A 27,498-nucleotide genomic window follows, 5' to 3' on the forward strand; every position below is an offset into this window, starting at 1 on the left:
GGAGAGATTACTGAGAGGTTGTAACAACTCTGTAGGTGTAGGAGAGAACTGAGAGGTTGTAACAACTCTGTAGGTGTAGGAGAGATTACTGAGAGGTTGTAACAACTCTGTAGGTGTAGGAGAGAACTGAGTGGTTGTAACAACTCTGTAGGTGTAGGAGAGATTACTGAGTGGTTGTAACAACTCTGTAGGTGTAGGAGAGATTACTGAGAGGTTGTAACAACTCTGTAGGTGTAGGAGAGATTACTGAGTGGTTGTAACAACTCTGTAGGTGTAGGAGAGATTACTGAGTGGTTGTAACAACTCTGTAGGTGTAGGAGAGAACTGAGAGGTTGTAACAACTCTGTAGGTGTAGGAGAGATTACTGAGTGGTTGTAACAACTCTGTAGGTGTAGGAGAGATTACTGAGTGGTTGTAACAACTCTGTAGGTGTAGGAGAGATTACTGAGTGGTTGTAACAACTCTGTAGGTGTAGGAGAGATTACTGAGTGGTTGTAACAACTCTGTAGGTGTAGGAGAGAACTGAGAGGTTGTAACAACTCTGTAGGTGTAGGAGAGATTACTGAGTGGTTGTAACAACTCTGTAGGTGTAGGAGAGAACTGAGAGGTTGTAACAACTCTGTAGGTGTAGGAGAGATTACTGAGTGGTTGTAACAACTCTGTAGGTGTAGGAGAGATTACTGAGTGGTTGTAACAACTCTGTAGGTGTAGGAGAGAACTGAGTGGTTGTAACAACTCTGTAGGTGTAGGAGAGATTACTGAGTGGTTGTAACAACTCTGTAGGTGTAGGAGAGATTACTGAGTGGTTGTAACAACTCTGTAGGTGTAGGAGAGAACTGAGTGGTTGTAACAACTCTGTAGGTGTAGGAGAGATTACTGAGTGGTTGTAACAACTCTGTAGGTGTAGGAGAGATTACTGAGAGGTTGTAACAACTCTGTAGGTGTAGGAGAGATTACTGAGAGGTTGTAACAACTCTGTAGGTGTAGGAGAGAACTGAGTGGTTGTAACAACTCTGTAGGTGTAGGAGAGATTACTGAGTGGTTGTAACAACTCTGTAGGTGTAGGAGAGATTACTGAGTGGTTGTAACAACTCTGTAGGTGTAGGAGAGATTACTGAGTGGTTGTAACAACTCTGTAGGTGTAGGAGAGAACTGAGAGGTTGTAACAACTCTGTAGGTGTAGGAGAGATTACTGAGTGGTTGTAACAACTCTGTAGGTGTAGGAGAGATTACTGAGTGGTTGTAACAACTCTGTAGGTGTAGGAGAGATTACTGAGTGGTTGTAACAACTCTGTAGGTGTAGGAGAGATTACTGAGAGGTTGTAACAACTCTGTAGGTGTAGGAGAGATTACTGAGTGGTTGTAACAACTCTGTAGGTGTAGGAGAGATTACTGAGAGGTTGTAACAACTCTGTAGGTGTAGGAGAGATTACTGAGTGGTTGTAACAACTCTGTAGGTGTAGGAGAGATTACTGAGTGGTTGTAACAACTCTGTAGGTGTAGGAGAGATTACTGAGTGGTTGTAACAACTCTGTAGGTGTAGGAGAGAACTGAGAGGTTGTAACAACTCTGTAGGTGTAGGAGAGATTACTGAGAGGTTGTAACAACTCTGTAGGTGTAGGAGAGATTACTGAGTGGTTGTAACAACTCTGTAGGTGTAGGAGAGATTACTGAGTGGTTGTAACAACTCTGTAGGTGTAGGAGAGAACTGAGAGGTTGTAACAACTCTGTAGGTGTAGGAGAGATTACTGAGTGGTTGTAACAACTCTGTAGGTGTAGGAGAGATTACTGAGTGGTTGTAACAACTCTGTAGGTGTAGGAGAGATTACTGAGTGGTTGTAACAACTCTGTAGGTGTAGGAGAGATTACTGAGTGGTTGTAACAACTCTGTAGGTGTAGGAGAGAACTGAGAGGTTGTAACAACTCTGTAGGTGTAGGAGAGATTACTGAGTGGTTGTAACAACTCTGTAGGTGTAGGAGAGATTACTGAGTGGTTGTAACAACTCTGTAGGTGTAGGAGAGAACTGAGTGGTTGTAACAACTCTGTAGGTGTAGGAGAGATTACTGAGTGGTTGTAACAACTCTGTAGGTGTAGGAGAGATTACTGAGTGGTTGTAACAACTCTGTAGGTGTAGGAGAGAACTGAGTGGTTGTAACAACTCTGTAGGTGTAGGAGAGATTACTGAGTGGTTGTAACAACTCTGTAGGTGTAGGAGAGATTACTGAGAGGTTGTAACAACTCTGTAGGTGTAGGAGAGATTACTGAGAGGTTGTAACAACTCTGTAGGTGTAGGAGAGAACTGAGAGGTTGTAACAACTCTGTAGGTGTAGGAGAGATTACTGAGAGGTTGTAACAACTCTGTAGGTGTAGGAGAGAACTGAGTGGTTGTAACAACTCTGTAGGTGTAGGAGAGATTACTGAGTGGTTGTAACAACTCTGTAGGTGTAGGAGAGATTACTGAGAGGTTGTAACAACTCTGTAGGTGTAGGAGAGAACTGAGTGGTTGTAACAACTCTGTAGGTGTAGGAGAGAACTGAGAGGTTGTAACAACTCTGTAGGTGTAGGAGAGATTACTGAGTGGTTGTAACAACTCTGTAGGTGTAGGAGAGAACTGAGTGGTTGTAACAACTCTGTAGGTGTAGGAGAGATTACTGAGTGGTTGTAACAACTCTGTAGGTGTAGGAGAGAACTGAGAGGTTGTAACAACTCTGTAGGTGTAGGAGAGATTACTGAGTGGTTGTAACAACTCTGTAGGTGTAGGAGAGATTACTGAGTGGTTGTAACAACTCTGTAGGTGTAGGAGAGAACTGAGTGGTTGTAACAACTCTGTAGGTGTAGGAGAGATTACTGAGTGGTTGTAACAACTCTGTAGGTGTAGGAGAGATTACTGAGTGGTTGTAACAACTCTGTAGGTGTAGGAGAGATTACTGAGTGGTTGTAACAACTCTGTAGGTGTAGGAGAGAACTGAGAGGTTGTAACAACTCTGTAGGTGTAGGAGAGATTACTGAGTGGTTGTAACAACTCTGTAGGTGTAGGAGAGATTACTGAGTGGTTGTAACAACTCTGTAGGTGTAGGAGAGATTACTGAGTGGTTGTAACAACTCTGTAGGTGTAGGAGAGATTACTGAGAGGTTGTAACAACTCTGTAGGTGTAGGAGAGATTACTGAGTGGTTGTAACAACTCTGTAGGTGTAGGAGAGATTACTGAGAGGTTGTAACAACTCTGTAGGTGTAGGAGAGATTACTGAGTGGTTGTAACAACTCTGTAGGTGTAGGAGAGATTACTGAGTGGTTGTAACAACTCTGTAGGTGTAGGAGAGATTACTGAGAGGTTGTAACAACTCTGTAGGTGTAGGAGAGATTACTGAGTGGTTGTAACAACTCTGTAGGTGTAGGAGAGATTACTGAGTGGTTGTAACAACTCTGTAGGTGTAGGAGAGATTACTGAGTGGTTGTAACAACTCTGTAGGTGTAGGAGAGATTACTGAGTGGTTGTAACAACTCTGTAGGTGTAGGAGAGATTACTGAGTGGTTGTAACAACTCTGTAGGTGTAGGAGAGATTACTGAGTGGTTGTAACAACTCTGTAGGTGTAGGAGAGATTACTGAGTGGTTGTAACAACTCTGTAGGTGTAGGAGAGAACTGAGTGGTTGTAACAACTCTGTAGGTGTAGGAGAGATTACTGAGTGGTTGTAACAACTCTGTAGGTGTAGGAGAGATTACTGAGTGGTTGTAACAACTCTGTAGGTGTAGGAGAGAACTGAGTGGTTGTAACAACTCTGTAGGTGTAGGAGAGATTACTGAGTGGTTGTAACAACTCTGTAGGTGTAGGAGAGATTACTGAGAGGTTGTAACAACTCTGTAGGTGTAGGAGAGATTACTGAGAGGTTGTAACAACTCTGTAGGTGTAGGAGAGAACTGAGAGGTTGTAACAACTCTGTAGGTGTAGGAGAGATTACTGAGAGGTTGTAACAACTCTGTAGGTGTAGGAGAGAACTGAGTGGTTGTAACAACTCTGTAGGTGTAGGAGAGATTACTGAGTGGTTGTAACAACTCTGTAGGTGTAGGAGAGATTACTGAGAGGTTGTAACAACTCTGTAGGTGTAGGAGAGAACTGAGTGGTTGTAACAACTCTGTAGGTGTAGGAGAGAACTGAGAGGTTGTAACAACTCTGTAGGTGTAGGAGAGATTACCGAGTGGTTGTAACAACTCTGTAGGTGTAGGAGAGATTACCGAGTGGTTGTAACAACTCTGTAGGTGTAGGAGAGATTACTGAGTGGTTGTAACAACTCTGTAGGTGTAGGAGAGATTACTGAGTGGTTGTAACAACTCTGTAGGTGTAGGAGAGATTACTGAGTGGTTGTAACAACTCTGTAGGTGTAGGAGAGATTACTGAGTGGTTGTAACAACTCTGTAGGTGTAGGAGAGATTACTGAGTGGTTGTAACAACTCTGTAGGTGTAGGAGAGATTACTGAGTGGTTGTAACAACTCTGTAGGTGTAGGAGAGATTACTGAGTGGTTGTAACAACTCTGTAGGTGTAGGAGAGATTACTGAGTGGTTGTAACAACTCTGTAGGTGTAGGAGAGATTACTGAGTGGTTGTAACAACTCTGTAGGTGTAGGAGAGATTACTGAGTGGTTGTAACAACTCTGTAGGTGTAGGAGAGATTACTGAGTGGTTGTAACAACTCTGTAGGTGTAGGAGAGATTACTGAGTGGTTGTAACAACTCTGTAGGTGTAGGAGTGGGTCATACGGTAGTGAAAAGAGACAGACAGGGCAGGTCAGCACTCAAAGAAGGGGATTTATTAACTCAAAAACGGTTCACATGTCGCTTGGGGATCCCATGTCCCAAAAGCTTGTTCTCACTCAAAAATAGTGAAAATAGTGAAAATAGTGAAAATCAACAGCTGTCCTTTTATGGCAGTAACTGAACATCAGCGTAAATCACTGGGGAAGATATTATTTTATCCCAGGGCAAAGAGAGCGTCCAACTTTAGGCATTGGGGTTCTGGCTGGTCCAAATGCGACAGAGCTTAAAGTTTTAAAAATGTCATGGTGGTTTTAAATTGCCTGAGGATGCATTTGAAATGGCAGCCTATATATTGCACTTCGCCCCTGGTCAAAAGCAGTGCGCTATAGTGAGCAGGGTGCCATTTCAGATAGAGGTTCCTGTCACGCGTGTGTAAATGAGTGGACCAAGGCACAGCGTGCGTAGAGTTCCACATGTTCTTTAACAGTGAAACTTACAACAACAATACAAGGGACATAACAACCGTGCCGTCACGGAGCGCAACAAAGCACTAACCAAAAACGATATCCCACAACCCAGGTGGGAACAATAGAGAACTTAAATATGATCCCCAATTAGAAACAACGATAATCAGCTGCCTCAAATTGGGAACCATACCAAGCACACCAACATAGAAATAGAAGAGAAAAAAAACTAGAACACCCCCCCTAGTCACGCCCCAGATCTACAATAGCATAGAGAACCAAGGGCTCTCTCTGATCAGGGCGTGGTGACAGCTTCCTACCTTGACTTCTCGTAAGTTCATACACTCATCCCACGAGTAGAACTTCCTCTTCATCCTGAGAGAACAAATGAAAACACAGTTAATCTAAGAGCCTACATTCAATACAAGTCAAGGAGACCTTTAATATCTATTAGATGGTTGATACAAGAACAATAACTTTACACAATTGATAATACTCCTATTATGTGCATAGGTGTTGATGATATGAAATAAACCTGAGAGTCAGGTATTTTGGGACCAATTCGTATATCCGCCAGTCTACCGGTTCTACTTCCTGAGGCCTATAGTCCATGATAATGATAGCCTCACGGAACCCCTATCCCAAATTTGTAAAATACATTTTTTTTATTTTTAAAGTTGGTTTCTTCCTCCCAGCATTCTTGGGTGACACCACTAATAGGCTAGAGATCCTTGAGGAGTTCAATCTAATGATATACTTGTAACTATGGATGTTCAAGATGTTTATAGAATCATGACCCCCGTGCAGGAGGCCTAGAAGCCCTCTCCCACTATCTAGATAAACGCCCTGAAGGTCTGCTGCCTCATTCTGGTTTTATTTTCACATTAACCCAAAATGGCGTTATCTAGGAACTATTTTCAATATGCTGGCTCTTTTTTTTTTTTACCTCCAAAACCAGGGAACAGCGATGGGAATTATAAAATGGGGATTATGCTAATTTCTGTATGGGTGTGCGGGAAGAAAAAAAATAATTTACATGTCTCTAAAGTGTTATTTTTCTTTCTAATATTGTCCTGTGGAGCCGACGGTATTCTGGTAGTCTGGAGGGGCACAGAGAAGGACTTGAGTAGATTTGTGTTCTATGACAACTCCATCATTTAACATTTACATTTACATTTAAGTCATTTAGCAGACGCTCTTATCCAGAGCGACTTACAAATTGGTGAATTCACCTTCTGACATCCAGTGGAACAGCCACTTTACAATAGTGCATCTAAATCATTTAAGGGGGGGTGAGAAGGATTACTTTATCCTATCCTAGGTATTTCTTGAAGAGGTGGGGTTTCAGGTGTCTCCGGAAGGTGGTGATTGACTCCGCTGTCCTGGCGTTGTGAGGGAGTTTGTTCCACCATTGGGGGGCCAGAGCAGCGAACAGTTTTGACTGGGCTGAGCGGGAACTGTACTTCCTCAGCGGTAGGGAGGCGAGCAGGCCAGAGGTGGATGACTCCACTAATACACATGAATAATTTACATTAAGTTCAATTTAAATACCATGCCCACATACAGGTTCATCATTGAGGCATACTGGAGCATTGTGCTTCCTATTTCAATTTCCTCAACCTCAATGTTTTTAAAAAGGTGATATGCTTGAAACTACTATTTTTCATAAACCTCTCAGTAGGAACACGCTCCTAAGCTATGACAGTAATCGTAAACCTCTCAGTAGGAACACGCTCCTAAGCTATGACAGTAGTCATCATAAACCTCTCAGTAAGAACACGCTCCTAAGCTATGACAGTAATCATAAACCTCTCAGTAGGAACACGCTCCTAAGCTATGACAGTAATCCTCCTAAACCTCTCAGTAGGAACACGCTCCTAAGCTATGACAGTAATCTTCCTAAACCTCTCAGTAGGAACACGCTCCTAAGCTATGACAGTAGTCATCCTAAACCTCTCAGTAGGAACACGCTCCTAAGCTATGACAGTAATCCTCCTAAACCTCTCAGTAGGAACACGCTCCTAAGCTATGACAGTAATCTTCCTAAACCTCTCAGTAGGAACACGCTCCTAAGCTATGACAGTAATCATAAACCTCTCAGTAGGAATACGCTCCTAAGCTATGACAGTAATCTTCCTAAACCTCTCAGTAGGAACACGCTCCTAAGCTATGACAGTAATCATAAACCTCTCAGTAGGAACATGCTCCTAAGCTATGACAGTAATCGTAAACCTCTCAGTAGGAACACGCTCCTAAGCTATGACAGTAATCGTAAACCTCTCAGTAGGAACACGCTCCTAAGCTATGACAGTAGTCATCCTAAACCTCTCAGTAGGAACACGCTCCTAAGCTATGACAGTAATCGTAAACCTCTCAGTAGGAACACGCTCCTAAGCTATGACAGTAATCGTAAACCTCTCAGTAGGAACACGCTCCTAAGCTATGACAGTAATCTTCCTAAACCTCTAAAAAGTAACATTCCCAACGGTCAATTCCTTAGACTAGGGTGAAACTGCAGCAAATCAATTGACTGAGACAAAAGCTGAAATAATGAAAAAGACGCAGCTGCAGTGATAGTCCCCTCGCCGTGGACCGTGACTACAGTGATAGTCCCCTCGCCGTGGACCGTGACTACAGTGATAGGCCCCTCGCCGTGGACCGTGACTACAGTGATAGGCCCCTCGCCGTGGACCGTGACTACAGTGATAGGCCCCTCGCCGTGGACCGAGGCTACAGTGGTAGTCCCCTCGCCGTGGACCGAGGCTACAGTGATAGTCCCCTCGCCGTGGACCGAGGCTACAGTGATAGTCCCCTCGCCATGGAACGAGGCTGCAGTGATTAAAAGTTTTTAAAATGAGAGACTTCATAAGTAAAATATGCTCACTCAGTGGCCACACCCACGCAAATAGGCATTGGTTGTAAATGAACCAACCCCTTTTCTAAATTTATATAAGAGCCCCCGTGACCCAATTCACGGTGAACTAAACAAACCTCAGCATGAGCTCTAGTTGCGAATGGTTGAACGAGTACAACCTAACAAAATGAACACTGTGTTCCCGATGACGTGAGGACTGATGTCCATACGTTAAAAAGGGGGATTTTTAACGTGGAGGTGACGATCGCTACGCTGGAAGGATGAATTTCGATTATACCAGCCAGAATATAGCATGAGCTCATAGTATGGCAACTTGGTATGAACTTTGAACTCTTATTCACTAAAGAAGTGATAACTCAACGTCTAGGATGTATCAGCAGCAGCTGTAAAATGTGCGTGGCATAGGGAAGGACAGACAATCTCTTTAGAACGACAAGATGCTACAACATATCCATTCTACCACACGACGACAGACTACAACGTATCCACCCAGAAATATTCTTCAAAGGACAAAGGAGATCTCTGCTGGGCAACCCAGCCTTCCATCTTCGACCAATCTATCGAAGCACAGCTCAGAGTAAATATATTTATTGCATTTTCCTTTTCCGAATGGGCGGTTATTTAGAATGCATAAGATTCTGTATTTACGATAGCACAGCTTCATAAGGTCCAATAGAGACCCAATCCTTCTTTTCCTCAGTCTTCCCGCTCTTTCATTCAAACCCAACCCCCTTTCTTTGTGTAACCAGCCGTCAAATCGGTTCCATCCACTAGGGATGTTTTCTTTTATGACATAATTAGTAATCAATGTATGATCCATCTTGTGTATATGTAATTAATTAGTCATTTAGTAAATAAATAATTAAACTAAACAATTAAATAATTAAACTAAATAAATAATTAAACTAACTATTGCTGATTCAACTTGCTAGCCAGGGTTCGCGAAGATATCCAAGAATTTTACGACGTTCAGATGAGACTGAATAAGGAGACGATTAATAATTGACTGCTACTGATATAAAAGATTACCAGATCTTTAATATGAGTTTATTCTGAAGACAACAGCTCTGTAAAGATTCTTCCGTGGAGGAGTCTTGAATAATGATCACACTCTTGCTTGAATAACCTGTGTAGTTGCTACTACTGACAGTATTGATATTATTGACATGATGAGTGGGACACTGCTCTGGGAGGGTATATAAATGCCTCCTACTCAAGGCTCTGCTGAAGGCTATTCATGCCGAAAACGTAAGCCGACTATTTACTTGTTCCGTCAATAAATCTATCAGATTTATGCAGAAACAGACTGCTCCTTTTTCTTTCTTCTCCCAGATAGTCACCAGCTGAAGTATCCCGAGGAAAGGAATGATAGTCACCAGCTGAAGTATCCCGAGGAAAGGAATGATAGTCACCAGCTGAAGTATCCCGAGGAAAGGAATGATAGTCACCAGCTGAAGTATCCCGAGGAAAGGAATGATAGTCACCAGCTGAAGTATCCCGAGGAAAGGAATGATAGTCACCAGCTGAAGTATCCCGAGGAAAGGAATGATAGTCACCAGCTGAAGTATCCCGAGGAAAGGAATGATAGTCACCAGTTGAAGTATCCTGAGGAAAGGAATGATAGTCACCAGCTGAAGTATCCCGAGGAAAGGAATGATAGTCACCAGCTGAAGTATCCCGAGGAAAGGAATGATAGTCACCAGCTGAAGTATCCCGAGGAAAGGAATGATAGTCACCAGTTGAAGTATCCTGAGGAAAGGAATGATAGTCACCAGCTGAAGTATCCCGAGGAAAGGAATGATAGTCACCAGCTGAAGTATCCCGAGGAAAGGAATGATAGTCACCAGTTGAAGTATCCCGAGGAAAGGAATGATAGTCACCAGCTGAAGTATCCCGAGGAAAGGAATGATAGTCACCAGCTGAAGTATCCCGAGGAAAGGAATGATAGTCACTAGCTGAAGTATCCCGAGGAAAGGAATGATCGTCACCAGCTGAAGTATCCCGAGGAAAGGAATGATAGTCACCAGCTGAAGTATCCCGAGGAAAGGAATGATAGTCACTAGCTGAAGTATCCTGAGGAAAGGAATGATAGTCACCAGTTGAAGTATCCCGAGGAAAGGAATGATAGTCACTAGTTGAAGTATCCCGAGGAAAGGAATGATAGTCACCAGCTGAAGTATCCTGAGGAAAGGAATGATAGTCACTGGTTGAAGTATCCCGAGGAAAGGAATGATAGTCACTAGTTGAAGTATCCCGAGGAAAGGAATGATAGTCACCAGCTGAAGTATCCCGAGGTATGATCGTCACCACCCCTCTCACACCAGTTGAAGTCACCACCACCCCCGCAGCCTCCCACCACCCCCCCTTCACCCACAGCCTCCCACCACACCCCTTCACCCCACAGCCTCCCACCACACCCCTTCACCCCACAGCCTCCCAGCACACCCCTTCACCCCACAGCCTCCCACCACCCCCACAGCCTCTCACCACCCCACCACAGCCTCCCAGCACACCCCTTCACCCCACAGCCTCCCACCACCCCCACAGCCTCCCACCACCCCCACAGCCTCCCGCCACCCCCACAGCCTCCCGCCACCCCCACAGCCTCCCGCCACCCACCACCCCCACAGCCTCTCACCACCCACCACCCCACAGCTTCTCACCACCCCCACAGCCTCTCACCACCCCCACAGCCTCTCACCACCCCACCACAGCCTCCCACCACCCCCACAGCCTCCCACCACCCCCACAGCCCCTTCACCCCCACAGCCTCCCACCACCCCCACACCCATGCCCTCACCTCTTGATGGCCACCAGTTCTCCAGATTCGTTGCTCTTGCCCATGAGCACGCTGCCGAAGGTCCCGTCCCCCAGCTGCCTCATGGTGGTATAGCGGTTCATCTCCCACCGCGGGGCCGCGTTCCAACCCTGCTGCTGCTCCTTCAGCGGAGAGTGGGTAGGAAAGCGTTACAACGTCGCAAATGGAGCCCTATTCTCTATATAGTGCACTACTTTGATCAGGAATAAAGCTACATAGGGAATTGGGTGCCATTTGGGATGTTGCATACTATATACAGTGCATTTCGAACGTATTCAAACCCCTTTGACATTTTCCACATTTTGTTACATTACAGCCTTATTCTAAAAATGGATTCAATTTATTTTTTCACCTCCCTGACCAAGGTCCTTGTCCCCCGATTGTTCAGTTGGGCCGGGGAGCCAGCCCCTGGAGGAGTCTTGGTGGTTCCAAACTTCTTCTGTTTAAGAATGATGAAGGCCACTGTGTTCTTGGGGACCTTCAATGCTGCAGAAATGTTTAAAGAAGAGTCTTGGTGGTTCCAAACGTCTTCTGTTTAAGAATGATGGAGGCCACTGTGTTCTTGGGGACCTTCAATGCTGCAGAAATGTGTACGTACCCTGTGCCTCAACACAATCCTGTCTCGGAGCTCTACGGACAATTCCTTCAACCTCATGGCTTGGTTTTTGCTCTGAAGTGCACTGTCAACTGTGGGACCTTTATATAGACAGGTGTGTACCTTTCCAAATCATGTCCAATCAACTGAATTTACCACAGGTGGACTCCAGTCAAGTTGTAGAAACATCTCAAGGATGACCAATGGAAACAGGACGCACCTGAGCTCAATGTCGAGTCTCAGAGCAAAGGGTCTGAATACTTATGTAAATAAGGTATTTCTGTTTATTTTTAATTTTTTAAATAATGATCCCTTTGTCATGATGGGGTTTTGTGTGTAGATTGAAGAGGAAGAACATGTATTTAATCCATTTTAGAATAAGGCTGAAATGTAGCAAAATGTGGAAAAAGCCAAGGGGTCTGAATATCAGCTGTTAAGGAGCCCCTTGACCCAGACTTGGCGCCACCTAGTGGAGAGGTCCTGGACAGCAGGAAGCTTGGCCACAGTGATGTCCTGGGCCGCATGCACTGCCCTCTGTAGTGCATCACCATACTGTTAATTCCTATCATTTCAAATCAACAATGTTTGTTTGGTTAAGTCATTTCTGTTATGCATTCAATATATTATTATTCCTTTTCCTGTTCTCGTTGTCGGAGTGGACATGTTGTTTGCAGAGAGTACAACTTATGTAACACAAGGATTCTGTTTATTTCACTCCATCTACGAGTTTTTTCAATTCAGTTATATTTAGTCATTGTCTTTTGTTTGGAGCGCTCTTATGAGTGTTGAGTAAGAACGAGCACACATAGAAGTAGGTCTAAAGACTACCTGATGACACATAGAAGTAGGTCTATAGACTACCTGATGACACATAGAAGTAGGTCTATAGACTACCTGATGACACATAGAAGTAGACCTATAGACTACCTGATGACACATAGAAGTAGGTCTATAGACTACCTGATGACACATAGAAGTAGACCTATAGACTACCTGATGACACATAGAAGTAGGTCTAAAGACTACCTGATGACACATAGAAGTAGACCTATAGACTACCTGATGACACATAGAAGTAGACCTATAGACTACCTGATGACACATAGAAGTAGACCTATAGACTACCTGGCCTGATGACACATAGAAGTAGACCTATAGACTACCTGATGACACATAGAAGTAGACCTATAGACTACCTGATGACACATAGAAGTAGACCTATAGGCTACCTGATGACACATAGAAGTAGACCTATAGACTACCTGATGACACATAGAAGTAGGTCTAAAGACTACCTGATGACACATAGAAGTAGACCTATAGACTACCTGATGACACATAGAAGTAGACCTATAGACTACCTGATGACACATAGAAGTAGACCTATAGGCTTTAGGCCTGATGACACATAGAAGTAGACCTATAGACTACCTGATGACACATAGAAGTAGACCTATAGGCTACCTGATGACACATAGAAGTAGACCTATAGACTACCTGATGACACATAGAAGTAGGTCTAAAGACTACCTGATGACACATAGAAGTAGACCTATAGACTACCTGATGACACATAGAAGTAGACCTATAGACTACCTGATGACACATAGAAGTAGACCTATAGGCTTTAGGCCTGATGACACATAGAAGTAGACCTATAGACTACCTGATGACACATAGAAGTAGACCTATAGGCTACCTGATGACACATAGAAGTAGACCCATAGACTACCTGATGACACATAGAAGTAGACCTAAAGACTACCTGATGACACATAGAAGTAGACCTATAGACTACCTGATGACACATAGAAGTAGACCTATAGACTACCTGATGACACATAGAAGTAGACCTATAGACTGCCTGGCCTGATGACACATAGAAGTAGACCTATAGACTACCTGATGACACATAGAAGTAGACCTATAGACTACCTGATGACACATAGAAGTAGACCTATAGACTACCTGATGACACATAGAAGTAGACCTATAGACTACCTGATGACACATAGAAGTAGACCTATAGACTACCTGATGACACATAGAAGTAGACCTATAGACTACCTGATGACACATAGAAGTAGACCTATAGACTACCTGATTACACATAGAAGTAGACCTATAGGCTACCTGATGACACATAGAAGTAGACCTATAGACTACCTGATGACACATAGAAGTAGACCTATAGACTACCTGATGACACATAGAAGTAGGTCTAAAGACTACCTGATGACACATAGAAGTAGACCTATAGACTACCTGATGACACATAGAAGTAGACCTATAGGCTACCTGATGACACATAGAAGTAGACCTATAGACTACCTGGCCTGATGACACATAGAAGTAGACCTATAGACTGCCTGGCCTGATGACACATAGAAGTAGACCTATAGACTACCTGATTACACATAGAAGTAGACCTATAGGCTACCTGATTACACATAGAAGTAGACCTATAGGCTACCTGATTACATAGAAGTAGACCTATAGACTACCTGATGACACATAGAAGTAGACCTATAGACTACCTGATGACACATAGAAGTAGGTCTATAGGCTACCTGATTACATAGAAGTAGACCTATAGACTACCTGATGACACATAGAAGTAGACCTATAGACTACCTGATGACACATAGAAGTAGGTCTATAGGCTACCTGATTACATAGAAGTAGACCTATAGACTACCTGATGACACATAGAAGTAGGTCTATAGGCTACCTGATTACACATAGAAGTAGACCTATAGACTACCTGATTATACATAGAAGTAGACCTATAGACTACCTGATGACACATAGAAGTAGACCTACAGACTATAGGCCTGCGTGAAAACAGAGGTATAATAATGTGCCCATTTGGGGATCTGATAGTGTTTCTGATAGGTTAACCCACCACCACCAATGAGCTGTGGAGCTTCTCAAAGTAATACTTTCTTCACCTTAAACAGAAAGTGAACGAAGTCTGTTCTTACATCCATTGAAAATGACAATAGTTCCTCAATGTATTTGAAAGATCTTTCCAGCTCTCTCCCCTTCGATAACCACTCAGCGTGAAAGGGAACAATGTCATGCTCTGATCCAATAGATACACCATACAAATAGTCCTACATGATTACTTCTTATCAGTGCTTGACTTGGACTGAATTAAGTTCTGGTAATCATTTTGGTTGCTGGTTTATATTTAGGTGGTCCACAATACTGTTGAGCTGATATTCTATAAGAGGAACAGGAGCGCAAGCAGTAGAACATGTGAGGTGTTGATACCCAGCTCCGCTGGGCTCCTGCCCAAGTAAAGCACTGCTTCTTATCACTAGCGCAGATAGCCTACAGCAGTGTCTGTCCCGAGCTCGCTGGCGTGGGAAATTGAGGACCACAAAATATTTTATACAATGTTTCAAGTTTGTTGCATTTTCATTTAGATTTGGATAGAATTTTGATTATCCACATGACAATGATTTTGAGATATTATAAAAGAAATTAAACTGTTCCACAAAAAATGTGCAAATGAAAACCAAAACTGGCACGCAGATCAGTGGAAGGAAGTGGTCAGATAAATTGACATTCCACATGAGAAAATGTTGCCGACCTCTCTTGTAGCCTATTACAGGCAACTTCAGAAAGTAATGGCAGAATCTGCGACAGCTAGCAGGAGCGGGAGGAGAATGGTTTTGGTCAGGTTAGTATTTTTTTAAATTCTGGTTATCTAGATCTCTGGCTCCCTCTTGAGTCATTTGTGTCTTATTTCACCAAACCGTGAGCTTAAAGCATCAGACAAGCTCAATGCATATAGTTGATTTTAGATGGAAAAATACACGTTTGAAAATGTTGACTATTGGTCGAAAGAACAGATGAGTTTCGGCCAACCAATATGTTTGTTGTTGTTGCGGACAGCCCTACTGCATGCACTTTCAGTAGCCTGATTGCGTCCAGACTGAGGAGAAATCTGCACACAATGCATCCCTGAACACCACCTGAAGTGGCCAGACAGATCTGAACACAAATCAGACCACAAATCAACTTGTGTACGTCTAGATCCGTCTTTTCAATGCGGGCTTCGTATTCTAATAGCAGAAGTCGCATGTAAGTATCAAGTGTAGACAGAACCTCACTGTAACCAGTGCCTGTAATCTGGTTCAGGTTATTAATCAACCTACCAGGGTGTTTACAAACACTACAGGAACAAGATCATCCACATGTATTGATCACATTTTTACTAATACTGTAGAACTTTGTTCTAAAGCTGTATCCGTACCCATTGGATGCAGTGATCACAGTATAGTGGCTATATCCAGGAAAGACAAAGTTCCAACAGCTGGGCCTAAAATAGTGTATAACAGATCATACAAAAGATTTTGCTGTGACTCTTCTGTGGATGACATTAAGATTATTTGTTGGTCTGATGTGATTAATGAGAAGTATCCAGATGCTGCACTTGATGAATTTATGAAATTGCTTCTTCGAATTATTGATAAACATGAACCTGTTAAGAAACTGACTGTTAGAACTGTTAAGGCTCCATGGATTGATGAGGAAGTTCAAAACTGTATGGTTGAAAGAGATGGAGCAAAAGGAGTGGTTAATAAGTCTGGCTGCACGTCTGACTGTTACTAATGACTGCAAATTGAGAAGTGATGTGACTAAAGAAAAAAGAAGAAGAACCTGTATTATGAAGATCAATGATATAAAGAATGATGGGAGAAATACATTGGAGTACTTTAAATGAAATTATGGGCAGAAAGACAAATTCACCTCCATCTTTCATCCAATCAGATGGCTTATCCATCACAAACCAGTTGATGTTGCCAATTATTCTAATGATTACTTCATTGGTAAAGTGGGCAAACTGAGGCAGGAAATGCCAGCAATGAACAGTGGGCCATCATACCCATGCCTAAAACAACAAATAGTGAAATAAAAACATTGCAAATTAGAATTTTGTAAAGTTAGTGTGGGAGAGGTGGAAAAAATATTATCATCAATCAATAATGACAAATCTCTTGGCATTGACAACTTAGATGGAAAGCTTCTGCGGATGGTAGCTGACTCTATAGTCACTCCTATCTGTCAGATCTTTAATCTGAGCCTAGAGGAAAGTCTTTGTCCTCAGGCCTGGAGGGAAGCCAAAGTCATTCCGCTACCCAAGAATGGTAAAGCGGCCTTTACTGGTTATAACAGCCGACCTATCAGCTTGTTGCCAGCTCAAGAGAAACTGTTAGAAAAAAGTTGTGTTTGACCAAATACAATGCTATTTTGCTGTGAACAAATTGACAACAAACTTTCAGCATGCTTATAGAGAAAGGCACTCAACATGTACTGCACTGACACAAATGACTGATGATTGCTTGAAAGAAATTGATAATAAGATTGTAGATTTCAGTGCAGCCTTTGATATTATCGACCATAACCTTTTGTTGAGAAAACGTATGTATTTTCAACCTCTGCCACATTGTGGATTTAAAGCTATCTATCTCACAGAACTCAGAGGGTTCTCTTTAATGGAAGCCTCTCTAATGTCAAACACGAAAGGTATGGTGTACCGCAGGGAAGCTCTCTAGGCCCTCTACGCTTTTCTATCACTTCTTCTTTTAATAAGAAACATTGTTTGGAAAATTCCAAATTGTTCGCATAGTCAACTTACACACAGCTCTGGCACAGAGACTGGCACACCCCACCAGACATGCCACCAGGGGACTTTTCACAGTCCCCAAATCCAGAACAAATTCAAGAAAGTGTACAGTATTATATAGAGCCCTTATTGTATGGCAGTCCCGTCTCATATTGCTCAAATGAACAGCAAACCTGGTTTCAGAAAACAGATAAAGCAACACCTCACGGCACAACGCCTCTCCCCTATTGGACCTAGATAGTTTGTGTGTCTGTATTGATATGTAGGCTAGTTAGTTCTGCCCTTGATCTGTTTTTGTCTATTAATGTTCTGTATTATATTTCATGTTTTGTGTGGACCCCAGGAAGAGTACCTCCAGGCTCTGATCAGGCCCTACACCCAAACAAGGGCACTGCGTTCATCCACCTCTGGCCTGCTCGCCTCCCTACCACTGAGGAAGTACAGTTCCCGCTCAGCCCAGTCAAAACTGTTCGCTGCTCTGGCCCCCCAATGGTGGAACAAACTCCCTCACGACGCCAGGACAGCGGAGTCAATCACCACCTTCCGGAGACACCTGAAACCCCACCTCTTTAAGGAATACCTAGGATAGGATAAAGTAATCCTTCTCACCCCCCCCCTTAAATGATTTAGATGCACTATTGTAAAGTGGCTGTTCCACTGGATGTCATAAGGTGAATTCACCAATTTGTAAGTCGCTCTGGATAAGAGCGTCTGCCAAATGACTTAAATGTAAATGTAAAGAGTAGCTGCTGCTTTCTCAACAGCTAATAGGGATCCTCATAAAACACCAGTATCATATACTGAGTTGAAACCTTATGAATATTACATTATTAAGTTATTATTTGATACGAGCATTTAATATAAATCTAAATATCTATAAATCGAGCTAGCTAACCAGCAAATTTACATAAATCATCAACATCAACGATCAGCTGACAGCCAACCCTCTTTTCCCGGTGCCAATCATGTTTAGGAGGCACTGTTAACCAGCTTGCTTACCATTTGTTTTGATGAGTGAGTGTGCTGTTGCAGAAATAAATAGGACTATGTTCAAAAATGTTAACATTTTTGCTACAGTGGTTTTTGTTATGATTTTTTGTTGTTGTTGAGCACAGGCCCCTGAAAGGTCTGCGCACGACCCTGGACTACACACACTGCATTCTAGAATGGCATAGAATGCAGAGTGCGGAGTCTCAGGGGTCGAAACGTGATTAAAAAAATATCACATGATGGGAACAAAGAATGCAGACAGGGTGCCGTTGAGGAGTCTCTTTTCACCTTCGGCGGAGAGGTCGGGCCTGGTCCCGGCCCTGGTCCTGGACCCAAACGCAGCCCCATAGTAGAGTCAGTCATCATGAGTAGCAGTCAACACACAGCAGCTACAGTAGGCTACTTTCTTCTGGGAGAACAGACACACTGACTGATGCCGCGGGGTGGGTCTCAGATCAGCATAACGACAAGCACAGGGGAGCTAGGACATCTCTTCTAGAAACACAGGGGAGCTAGGACATCTCTTCTAGAAACACAGGGGAGCTAGGACATCTCTTCTAGAAACACAGGGGAGCTAGGACATCTCTTCTAGAAACACAGGGGAGCTAGGACATCTCTTCTAGAAACACAGGGGAGCTAGGACATCTCTTCTAGAAACACAGGGGTGCCAGGACATCTCTTCTAGAAACACAGGGGAGCCAGGACATCTCTTCTAGAAACACAGGGGAGCCAGGACATCTCTTCTAGAAACACAGGGGAGCTAGGACATCTCTTCTAGAAACACAGGGGAGCTAGGACATCTCTTCTAGAAACACAGGGGAGCTAGGACATCTCTTCTAGAAACACAGGGGAGCTGGGACATCTCTTCTAGAAACACAGGGGAGCTAGGACATCTCTTCTAGAAACACAGGGGAGCTAGGACATCTCTTCTAGAAACACAGGGGAGCTAGGACATCTCTTCTAGAAACACAGAAAGAAAACGACTACACTTCTTCACTTTTACCTTTCAAGTAGTGGTGGTAGAATGTCCAAGGGACTTAAATCGGGCACATTTACAGAAATGTTGATAAATATACACTGTCCCTGTCAAATAGACCTAATAAAGTAAAGAAAGAAAATAAATTGGTAACTCAATGTGGAGAACTCGAACCGCCTTGCTCTTGCCTTAGTAACATCCATCTTTGTCTCACCTCAGCCATACAGGAAGGGAGAGAAAGAGTGCTCCTCTCCTCGAGAAGGGAAGTGGATTCATTTGGCATCTGCTCGGCTCACAGGAGTGTGCCCAGAACAGAACAGCCGGTTGCAAAAAACTTCTTAAGTGTTTAAACCCTCAAACATTGCCTTAGATAACGCTTGTTATGGGCATTTTTTACACCCGTTCATTACACCTGTTCGGTGTGCATTTTAATATTGTACATTCAGACGCATGAAATTGTGCCACTGAACACCTGTGAAGTAACAGGTACGCTTCATGCGTCTGAAAGTACCGCATTGTAGCCCTTCTCGCATCAATTTCCGCCGTGAGTTTGACTTCCGGCCTGTTGCGATGAATCGCTTGCTCAGGGAGGGAGGACATGTTTCTAAATATGGATCAAATTTTTTAAATTAGTAAAGGCGTTGGTGAGAAAAATGGAGGAAGAAATTATAACGACTTTTTCCCAAATAGCATTACAACTACAAAGCTGGCGCTGGCTAGCTAGCTTATTTTCATTACAATAGCATGGCTAGTTAGCAATAGTCTTCTGGTTAGACTGTAACTAATGGTTGTTGCGTTGTTGGAACAGAGCAATAGTTCTTTGTACTTGTCATTTGGTTGAGACTAATATTAGTTTAGAAAATAATTGTTTACATTGTGCAATTGGTTGGCTTTGCTAGTTAGCAAGCTGAGATTTATTTGCTCATGTTGGCTAACCTAACTATTAGCAAATTGTTTAGGAGAACAGGTTAGCTCCTTGCAGAATCTAGAGAATGGGGAATAAGATCTGGCTGGTGCAGTGCCCAGACCAGGTGAAAGCAAACTGCTACAGAGATAAAAAGGTAAGATCTCTATTTTGAGTAGCTATATTTCAAGGTTGAACCAATGCAATAGATATTTTTATTGGCTTGATGAATTAGATGATTTTCCTGAAAATGTCTAATCTGATAAAGTTGTTTAGATCTAGGAAATGTAAAGTACTCAAGCATCTGCAGACCAGCGAGGAGGAGGAAAGCCTATAGAAAAATAATTACTAGCTAGTTATATCAGAGAGACATTTTATTGGTTTGCTCAATGCTTTTCCTGAAAATGTCAATCTGATGAAGCTACTACAGTCATAGGAAAAAAAGTGGTATCTACAACTTGAGTTATTCAGCTGTCCCCATAGGATAACTTTATGTAGAACCCTTGTTGGTTCCAGGTAGAATCATGTTTTGTTCCAAGTAGAACCATATTTTGTTCCAGGTAGAACCGTGTTTTGTTCCAGGTAGAACCGTGTTTTGTTCCAGGTAGAACCGTGTTTTGTTCCAGGTAGATCCGTGTTTTGTTCCAGGTAGAACCAATGTTTTGTTCCAGGTAGATCCATGTTTTGTTACATGTATAACCCTTTCTACAGTGGGTTCTACATGGAACCCAAAGGGGTTCTACTGGGAATCAAAAAGGGTTATACTATGGGGACAGCTGAAGAACCTTTCTGGAACACTTTTTTTCGAAGAGTGAATCTAGTTGTTCTAATGCATTGGCCATGTTACAGCCACAACATGATGATCAGAGGTCAAAGCATCTGAAGAGGACGACAAAAGCCTGCTTTGGATGAGCAAGCTAGAACAATAACAACTAGCTATATCAGATAAACATGTCTAGGAGAAGCAGGGCGAGAGCAAGCTAGGAGTAGTAACATTATTTGAAACCTCACATGCATCTGTGTTATATTTAAGTAATAAGGCACCCCAGTGGTTTGTGGTATATGGACGATATACCACGGCTTAGGGCTGTATACGCGTTGCGTCATGCCATTAGCCGAGGTATATTGGCCATATACTACAAATCCCCAAGGTTACCAACGAAATTGCAACAGTAAACATGTAATATTGACTCACACCCGGGGTGTACGGTCTGATATACCATGACTTGTTATCTGTCTCATGTTGTACTGGTCATCAACATGAACAAGACCTGAATTCTGTTGAATTGTCAACGGGTCTAAATTCTTATTAGGAAGATGTTGCTGTTCAGAATGACTTGTGTATGACTGTTCATAGGATTCTCCAAATGCTGAGTTGAACGAATACAACGGATGAAGGAGGGGATGTTAAACAGACAGCTTCTTTCACCCACATCTTCACCAAGTCATACAATGTTTGCTTCATGAACAATTGTTGCATCTGAAATAAATACAGAATTATTTTAATTTATTCTGTTTTTTTAAAGTTTTTTTTATGCTGGATGTGAGTAATTTAGCAGGTCTATAGTATGTATTGTTTTGAAACATTTATTAAATATCTCAAGTCAAAACTCATTTTATTTTTGTACTGTTACTTTTTACATGCTGAAACAGTTTCATTAGTTTTGAGCTAGACTATAAATCAGGGAAATATCTACTACACTTTATATAAAATGTTGATGAATGAAATTAGCGCCATTTCTAATAGTTTGTTGCTCCTGTCTGGTGAGGAAGTGGGTAACATGGAATTCATTGGAGGAGGAAGGGAGAATTAATGAGATATCAGAACTTGGACAATGTCAGGGAATAAGTAGGATACATGTACATCCTATCAATGACAAAAGAAACTGTGCAGAGGTAGCCTTAAAATAATCAGATATGTACATGTTATGTACTGGGCAGATGGACAGCCAGCTATTTTCAAAACATTGGATTACCAACTTGAGCGGTGACGTCTCAATTTGAACCACATTTTCACATGGACGTAGCATATACACTGAACGAAAACATGAACAGCATGTAAAGTGTTGGTCTCCTGTTTCATGAGCTGAAATAAAAGATCCCAGACATTTTCCATATGCACAAAAGAAGCTTAATTATCTCAAATGTTGTGCACCCTGGTCCTGCCTCCAGTTTATAAAACATTTTAATTCAGCCTTTGTGGTTTGGAAAGTATAGTGACTTGTTATTACTTTAATTTACTCATCAAACAGATGGGGTTTTGGAAAAGTTGGAACTTGTCGCAAAACAATCCCATCTGGTGGATGGAAAGAGTCATAACTGTATACACACACACACACACACTTGATACTTTAGACAAGGAAAAATGATGGATAGCTAATTAAAATGGAAAAATACCTTTGTGAATTATGACGTCTTTATGTGCTTTTTTAATTCATAAATGCTTAAAAAAATGTGACATTTGCTACCAAATAAGTTGTTTTTGGCAATTATCCAAAAACGAATCCCAAAAACGCCATTCCTTCCCCAATAGGCTGAACCGGTGTAATGAACGCGTGTAAAATGCCCATAACAGGTGTTCAACCCGCCTGTAAACACACTGGACAAGTGAAAAAAATCACGTGTACAAAAAATGTACATTTGTCCACTTGAAGAAAGCAAGTGAAAAATGATAATTACAAGCAGTAGCGGCTTTAGGTATGCCAAGGGCGGCAGGCAGGTTGCCGGATCGAATCCCCGAGCTGACGAGGTATTACATTAATTGTGTTATAAATCGGTACGACGATTTGACCAATCGTTCTTGCGCCTCATGAGACTCACCTGGACTCGATTACTTCCCATATATCTGTCACTCCCTTTGGTTCTTTCCTCAGGCGTTATTGTTTATGTTTATATGTTTCATGTCTGTACACTACTCGAGGTTCTTGTTTTGTTCCATGTTCGTTTATTAAATTAAATTGATTACATTCACTCCCTGTACTTGCTTCCTGGTTATTAGTTTATACTTTACAGCGTGGGTAGTGAATGAAACACTTCAGGGACCTCATGGGCACCGATACATTTTTCACTTAATTTAAGAGAGAAATTCCCCTTAAAAAATGTTGTGCAACTGACTTTAAGGGGGAAATGAACTGAAGCTGTTTTATGCAACTGGTTACAGGGGAAACCAGCAAAGAGGCTTTAACTGATTACTCCAGGTGAAAACAGGTCCTGATTGGGCTAGCCTGTAGCGCTCGATACAGCCGACCAACAGTCGTTTGGTACAACCCTGGCCAGCCTGCACACAATTTTGGCCATTAAAAACAGACAACTTCAAAATGAATGACTTGTCTGTGTTGAATGTTGTTGAATAAAGAAGTGAGTTCTTGTTCTGACATATATTGGCTGTCGTAGACATTTCTCTAATCCTATATAGACCTCTACTCTCCATCCTACCAGATTAGAAAGTCCCTCAGACAGAGAGAAAGTAAAATAATTATTGGCAGGACAGTTCAACTTCATTAGTGTGGTATGGGGTAAAGGGGCATACACAATATACCTACGTAATAAGCAACAACCCTTAACTACTACTGACCTGTTAGCTAGCTAGCGTTAGCTAGTTAACAAGATAAACAAACACATAAATAACACACATTAAATTGGCCTACCATAAACAACACCGTTCTCATGCAACATTCAGAAACTGTGGTATTACCTTAACATACCTACCAATAAAGACATTTTGTTTTTGTCCCCTTATTAGTCCAAGAATAAAGCAAGATGAGTTTCTGTTTTGTAAAGAAAAGAAAATAATGTAGCGGCGAAGACAGTACAATAACAATAACTTCCTTATTGTACAGGAGCGGCTTCCGTTGTCCTTGGCAACGGCAGAAATATTACAGGAAGGATATATCGAAGGCAAATATATCGAATATTACAGATCGAAAGTTAATTATCTTACATCTTGGAAAATGTGTGTAATGTTGTACTTTTTGTTTGACGATATTCATGTTGTGTTTTTTTGGAGCTGGCGCCCATTTGACTCCTATTCGCTTCTTGAAGGAGTGCTCGCGTTTTCCCAGAATCACCGCGCGGACCATTGGTCAAAGGACACAAATGGGCTTCAATAGAGTTTCCCATCTCCTCAAAAGTATCTCTGGTTACTGGGGACACAATACACAATACCATTAGCAAAGGTGTCAGCTAGCGATGACGTACAGCTGTTTGCAGGGATATGTAGTTTTGCATGATGTCTTTCTACTTTGATGCAAATTAGCCTTTTCAAGTCAGAGTAAATAGAGATGAATATATTGATAAGACCCCTTGTCTGATTAACATGGTGATCAAAACGTCACACCAGGGTGAGTCTACACAAAACACAGCCCTTATTTGAAGTGTTTCTAAATGTACCTATGTGAAAAATGAACCATGGAAAAGCGATTGGAACAATTTCCCTGTTTGACCGCTAGGTTTTATGGGCATTATGAAATCTCCACTGTGGGGCTCTATGGAGGGAGACTGGAGAATGCTTTCAGAATGATAAACACAATGCTTTATGGGACTTGTAGTCCAAAGACAGGGTAAAGTAATCTTTTAAAGAGAGAAAGCATCAGGAGGACAGTCCTTAGTTTGGGAAGAATATGTTACCATCGTTAAAATACATTTAAACAAGACAAACATAAAGTAAATAAATGTTTCCCACCTTCATCTTTTTTTGTAATACATTAGTTTGGGAAGAATATGTTACCATCCTTAAAATACATTTAAACAAGACAAACATAAAGTAAATAAATGTTTCCCACCTTCATCTTTTTTTTGTAATACATTAGCCCCATCCAGTGGTACAAAACTGCCTCTCAATTTGGGTGCGTTCCAGGTGCACATATTCTTCACAAATTGGGTGCGTTCCAGGTGCACAGATTCTTCACAAATTGCAGGTCTGCGTATATCACGCAAACCTTTTCTCCAACCCCAGACACGAATCCCAACCTCATTCAAGCCTTGCATGTGAGTGTTCTACTGCCTCTCTCAAGAGGCCCAGACTTTTATGGCATAGGTGATAGGCTACAAAAGCTGAAGAACATGTTAAACAGCCACCACTTACATTGAGTGGCTGCTGCCAACACACTGACTCAACTCCAGCTACTTTAATAATGGGAATTGATGGGAATTCATGTAAAATATATCACTAGCCACTTTAAACAATGCTACTTAATATAATGTTTACATACCCTACATTATTTATCTCATATGTATACGTATATACTGTACTCAAAATCATCTACTGCATCTTTATGTAATACATGTATCACTAGCCACTTTAACTATGCCACTTTGTTTACATACTCCTCTCATATGTATATACTGTACTCGATACCATCTACTGCATCTTGCCTATGCTGCTCTGTACCATCACTCATTCATACATCTTTATGTACATATTTTTTATCACCTTACACTTGTGTCTATAAGGTAGTAATTTTGGAATTGTTAGCTAGATTACTCGTTGGTTACTACTGCATTGTCGGAACTAGAAGCACAAGCATTTTGCTACACTCGCATTAACATCTGCTAACCATGTGTATGTGACAAATAAAAATTGATTAGATTTGATTTTGATTTAATGGAACTGAAAAAGGACTCCAGTATCATTACAAAACCTGAAAATAAAGCAGGTGCAACAGTGATACTAAACGCAGCAGACTATGAAAAGGCAATTCTGAGACAACTTAGTGACGATGCATTTTTACAAAAGACTCCCAAAGGACCCTACTAATCAATTCAAGTCTCCGATCCATGATAAATTGTCCCCCAAAAAACGATGAAGGGGAAATTACAAAAACAGAATATAAGTTTATGAAAGTTGACTGCCCAAACAGCTGTCATATACGCTCTACCCAAAATTCACAAGGGCATGACACCACCTCTACCAGGCAGGCCCATTGTGAGTAGGTCTGGATCTCTGACAGAGAATATCTCTACTTTTGTAGACCATATTGTGAAACCCTGGGTGATCTCCCTCCCCACGTATATTAGACACTCTTGATTTTATTAATCTTTTGAAATCTGTGGACCATATACCTGAAAATTAGATTCTGTGTACTTTTGATGTCACCAGTCTATATACTAACATCCCCCATCAGGGTGGCCTAGAGGCCCTCATGTTCTACCTCATTGAAAGTCCACCTAATGCTCTTCCCAGCACCAATGTGTATTGTGAACTTGGCTGAACTGGTACGAACCTCCAAATATTTTCTCTTCAGAGGAGAGGTTTTCCTTCAGACCAAAAGAGATGTGGAGCACTATGGCCGCTAATTATGCTAATCTATATCTAGGAATTAATGAAAAACACGTGGTGCTGAATCCACACCATAACCCTTTTCTCTCTCGAATCAAATCAAATCAAATTTATTTATATAGCCCTTCGTACATCAGCTGATATCTCAAAGTGCTGTACAGAAACCCAGCCTAAAACCCCAAACAGCAAGCAATGCAGGTGTAGAAGCACGGTGGCTAGGAAAAACTCCCTAGAAAGGCCAAAACCTAGGAAGAAACCTAGAGAGGAACCAGGCTATGTGGGGTGGCCAGTCCTCTTCTGACTGTGCCGGGTGGAGATTATAACAGAACATGGCCAAGATGTTCAAATGTTCATAAATGACCAGCATGGTCCAATAATAATAAGGCAGAACAGTTGAAACTGGAACAGCAGCACGGCCAGGTGGACTGGGGACAGCAAGGAGTCATCATGTCAGGTAGTCCTGAGGCATGGTCCTAGGGCTCAGGTCCTCCGAGAGAAAGAAAGAGAGAATTAGAGAGAGCATATGTGGGGTGACCTCAACCCTTTTCTCTCTCTAATCTTCTCCTAATTCTGAGATTTGGATGACATTTCCGTGATCTATACAGGGACCCAGGAAGACCTTTTTTAAATTCCATGCTTATCTAAACTCTATGAATGGACACCTTCACGTCACCATTAACTATGACCGATCACAAATCAGTTTTCATGATATGATGGTTTGTTAAGGACAAAACCTCCCTCTCTACAGATCTCTACAGGAAACCTACGGACAGGAAAACCCTCCTTAGAAGTGACAGCTTTCATCCACGTCCACTTATTAAAAGTCTCCCTATAAGTCAATACAGTCTCATCAGAAGAATATGTAGATCTGGTGCTTCTTATCAGAAACAGCCCACGGGCCTCAACACAAAGGTTTAAGGAAAGGGGGTACAAAGACAATTGGGTAAAACATGCCCAATGATCGTTTTGAAGGTGGAACACAGTTGGAAGCCTGTGCAGAACGTGTCCCATCATGCATCACCCAATACTCACCATTGAGGAAGGCAATTAGGGACATTATCAGGAAGTACTGGTACATTATTGACACTGACCCACAATTGAATCCCACTTTTAAATATCCCCCACGTTTTTAAGTATTTTTTTAAAGTCCCCTGAGAGATATTGTTGTTAAATATGATTACCCACCAGAGAAAAGGGAAACCTTTT

General features: G+C 42.0%; 1 protein-coding gene across 1 annotated transcript in view; it reads right to left on the bottom strand.

Moving 5' to 3' along the window:
- The window catches only part of LOC135558325 (serine/threonine-protein kinase MAK-like), a 48,805-nt gene extending 24,959 nt beyond the window's left edge, over window positions 1-23,846 (bottom strand). Inside the window, exons 1-3 of the mRNA XM_064992065.1 lie at window positions 23,724-23,846; window positions 10,895-11,034; window positions 5,540-5,594 (exon numbers count right to left, since the gene is read on the bottom strand). Coding sequence (XP_064848137.1) covers window positions 5,540-5,594; window positions 10,895-11,034; window positions 23,724-23,735 — 207 coding nt within the window. The 5' untranslated portion in view covers window positions 23,736-23,846. The remainder of the gene's footprint in view (window positions 1-5,539; window positions 5,595-10,894; window positions 11,035-23,723) is intronic.
- Between the last annotated feature and the right edge of the window lie 3,652 nt (window positions 23,847-27,498).

This window comes from Oncorhynchus masou, chromosome 17 (genome assembly GCF_036934945.1).
Source record: "Oncorhynchus masou masou isolate Uvic2021 chromosome 17, UVic_Omas_1.1, whole genome shotgun sequence".
Lineage (NCBI taxonomy): Eukaryota > Metazoa > Chordata > Actinopteri > Salmoniformes > Salmonidae > Oncorhynchus > Oncorhynchus masou.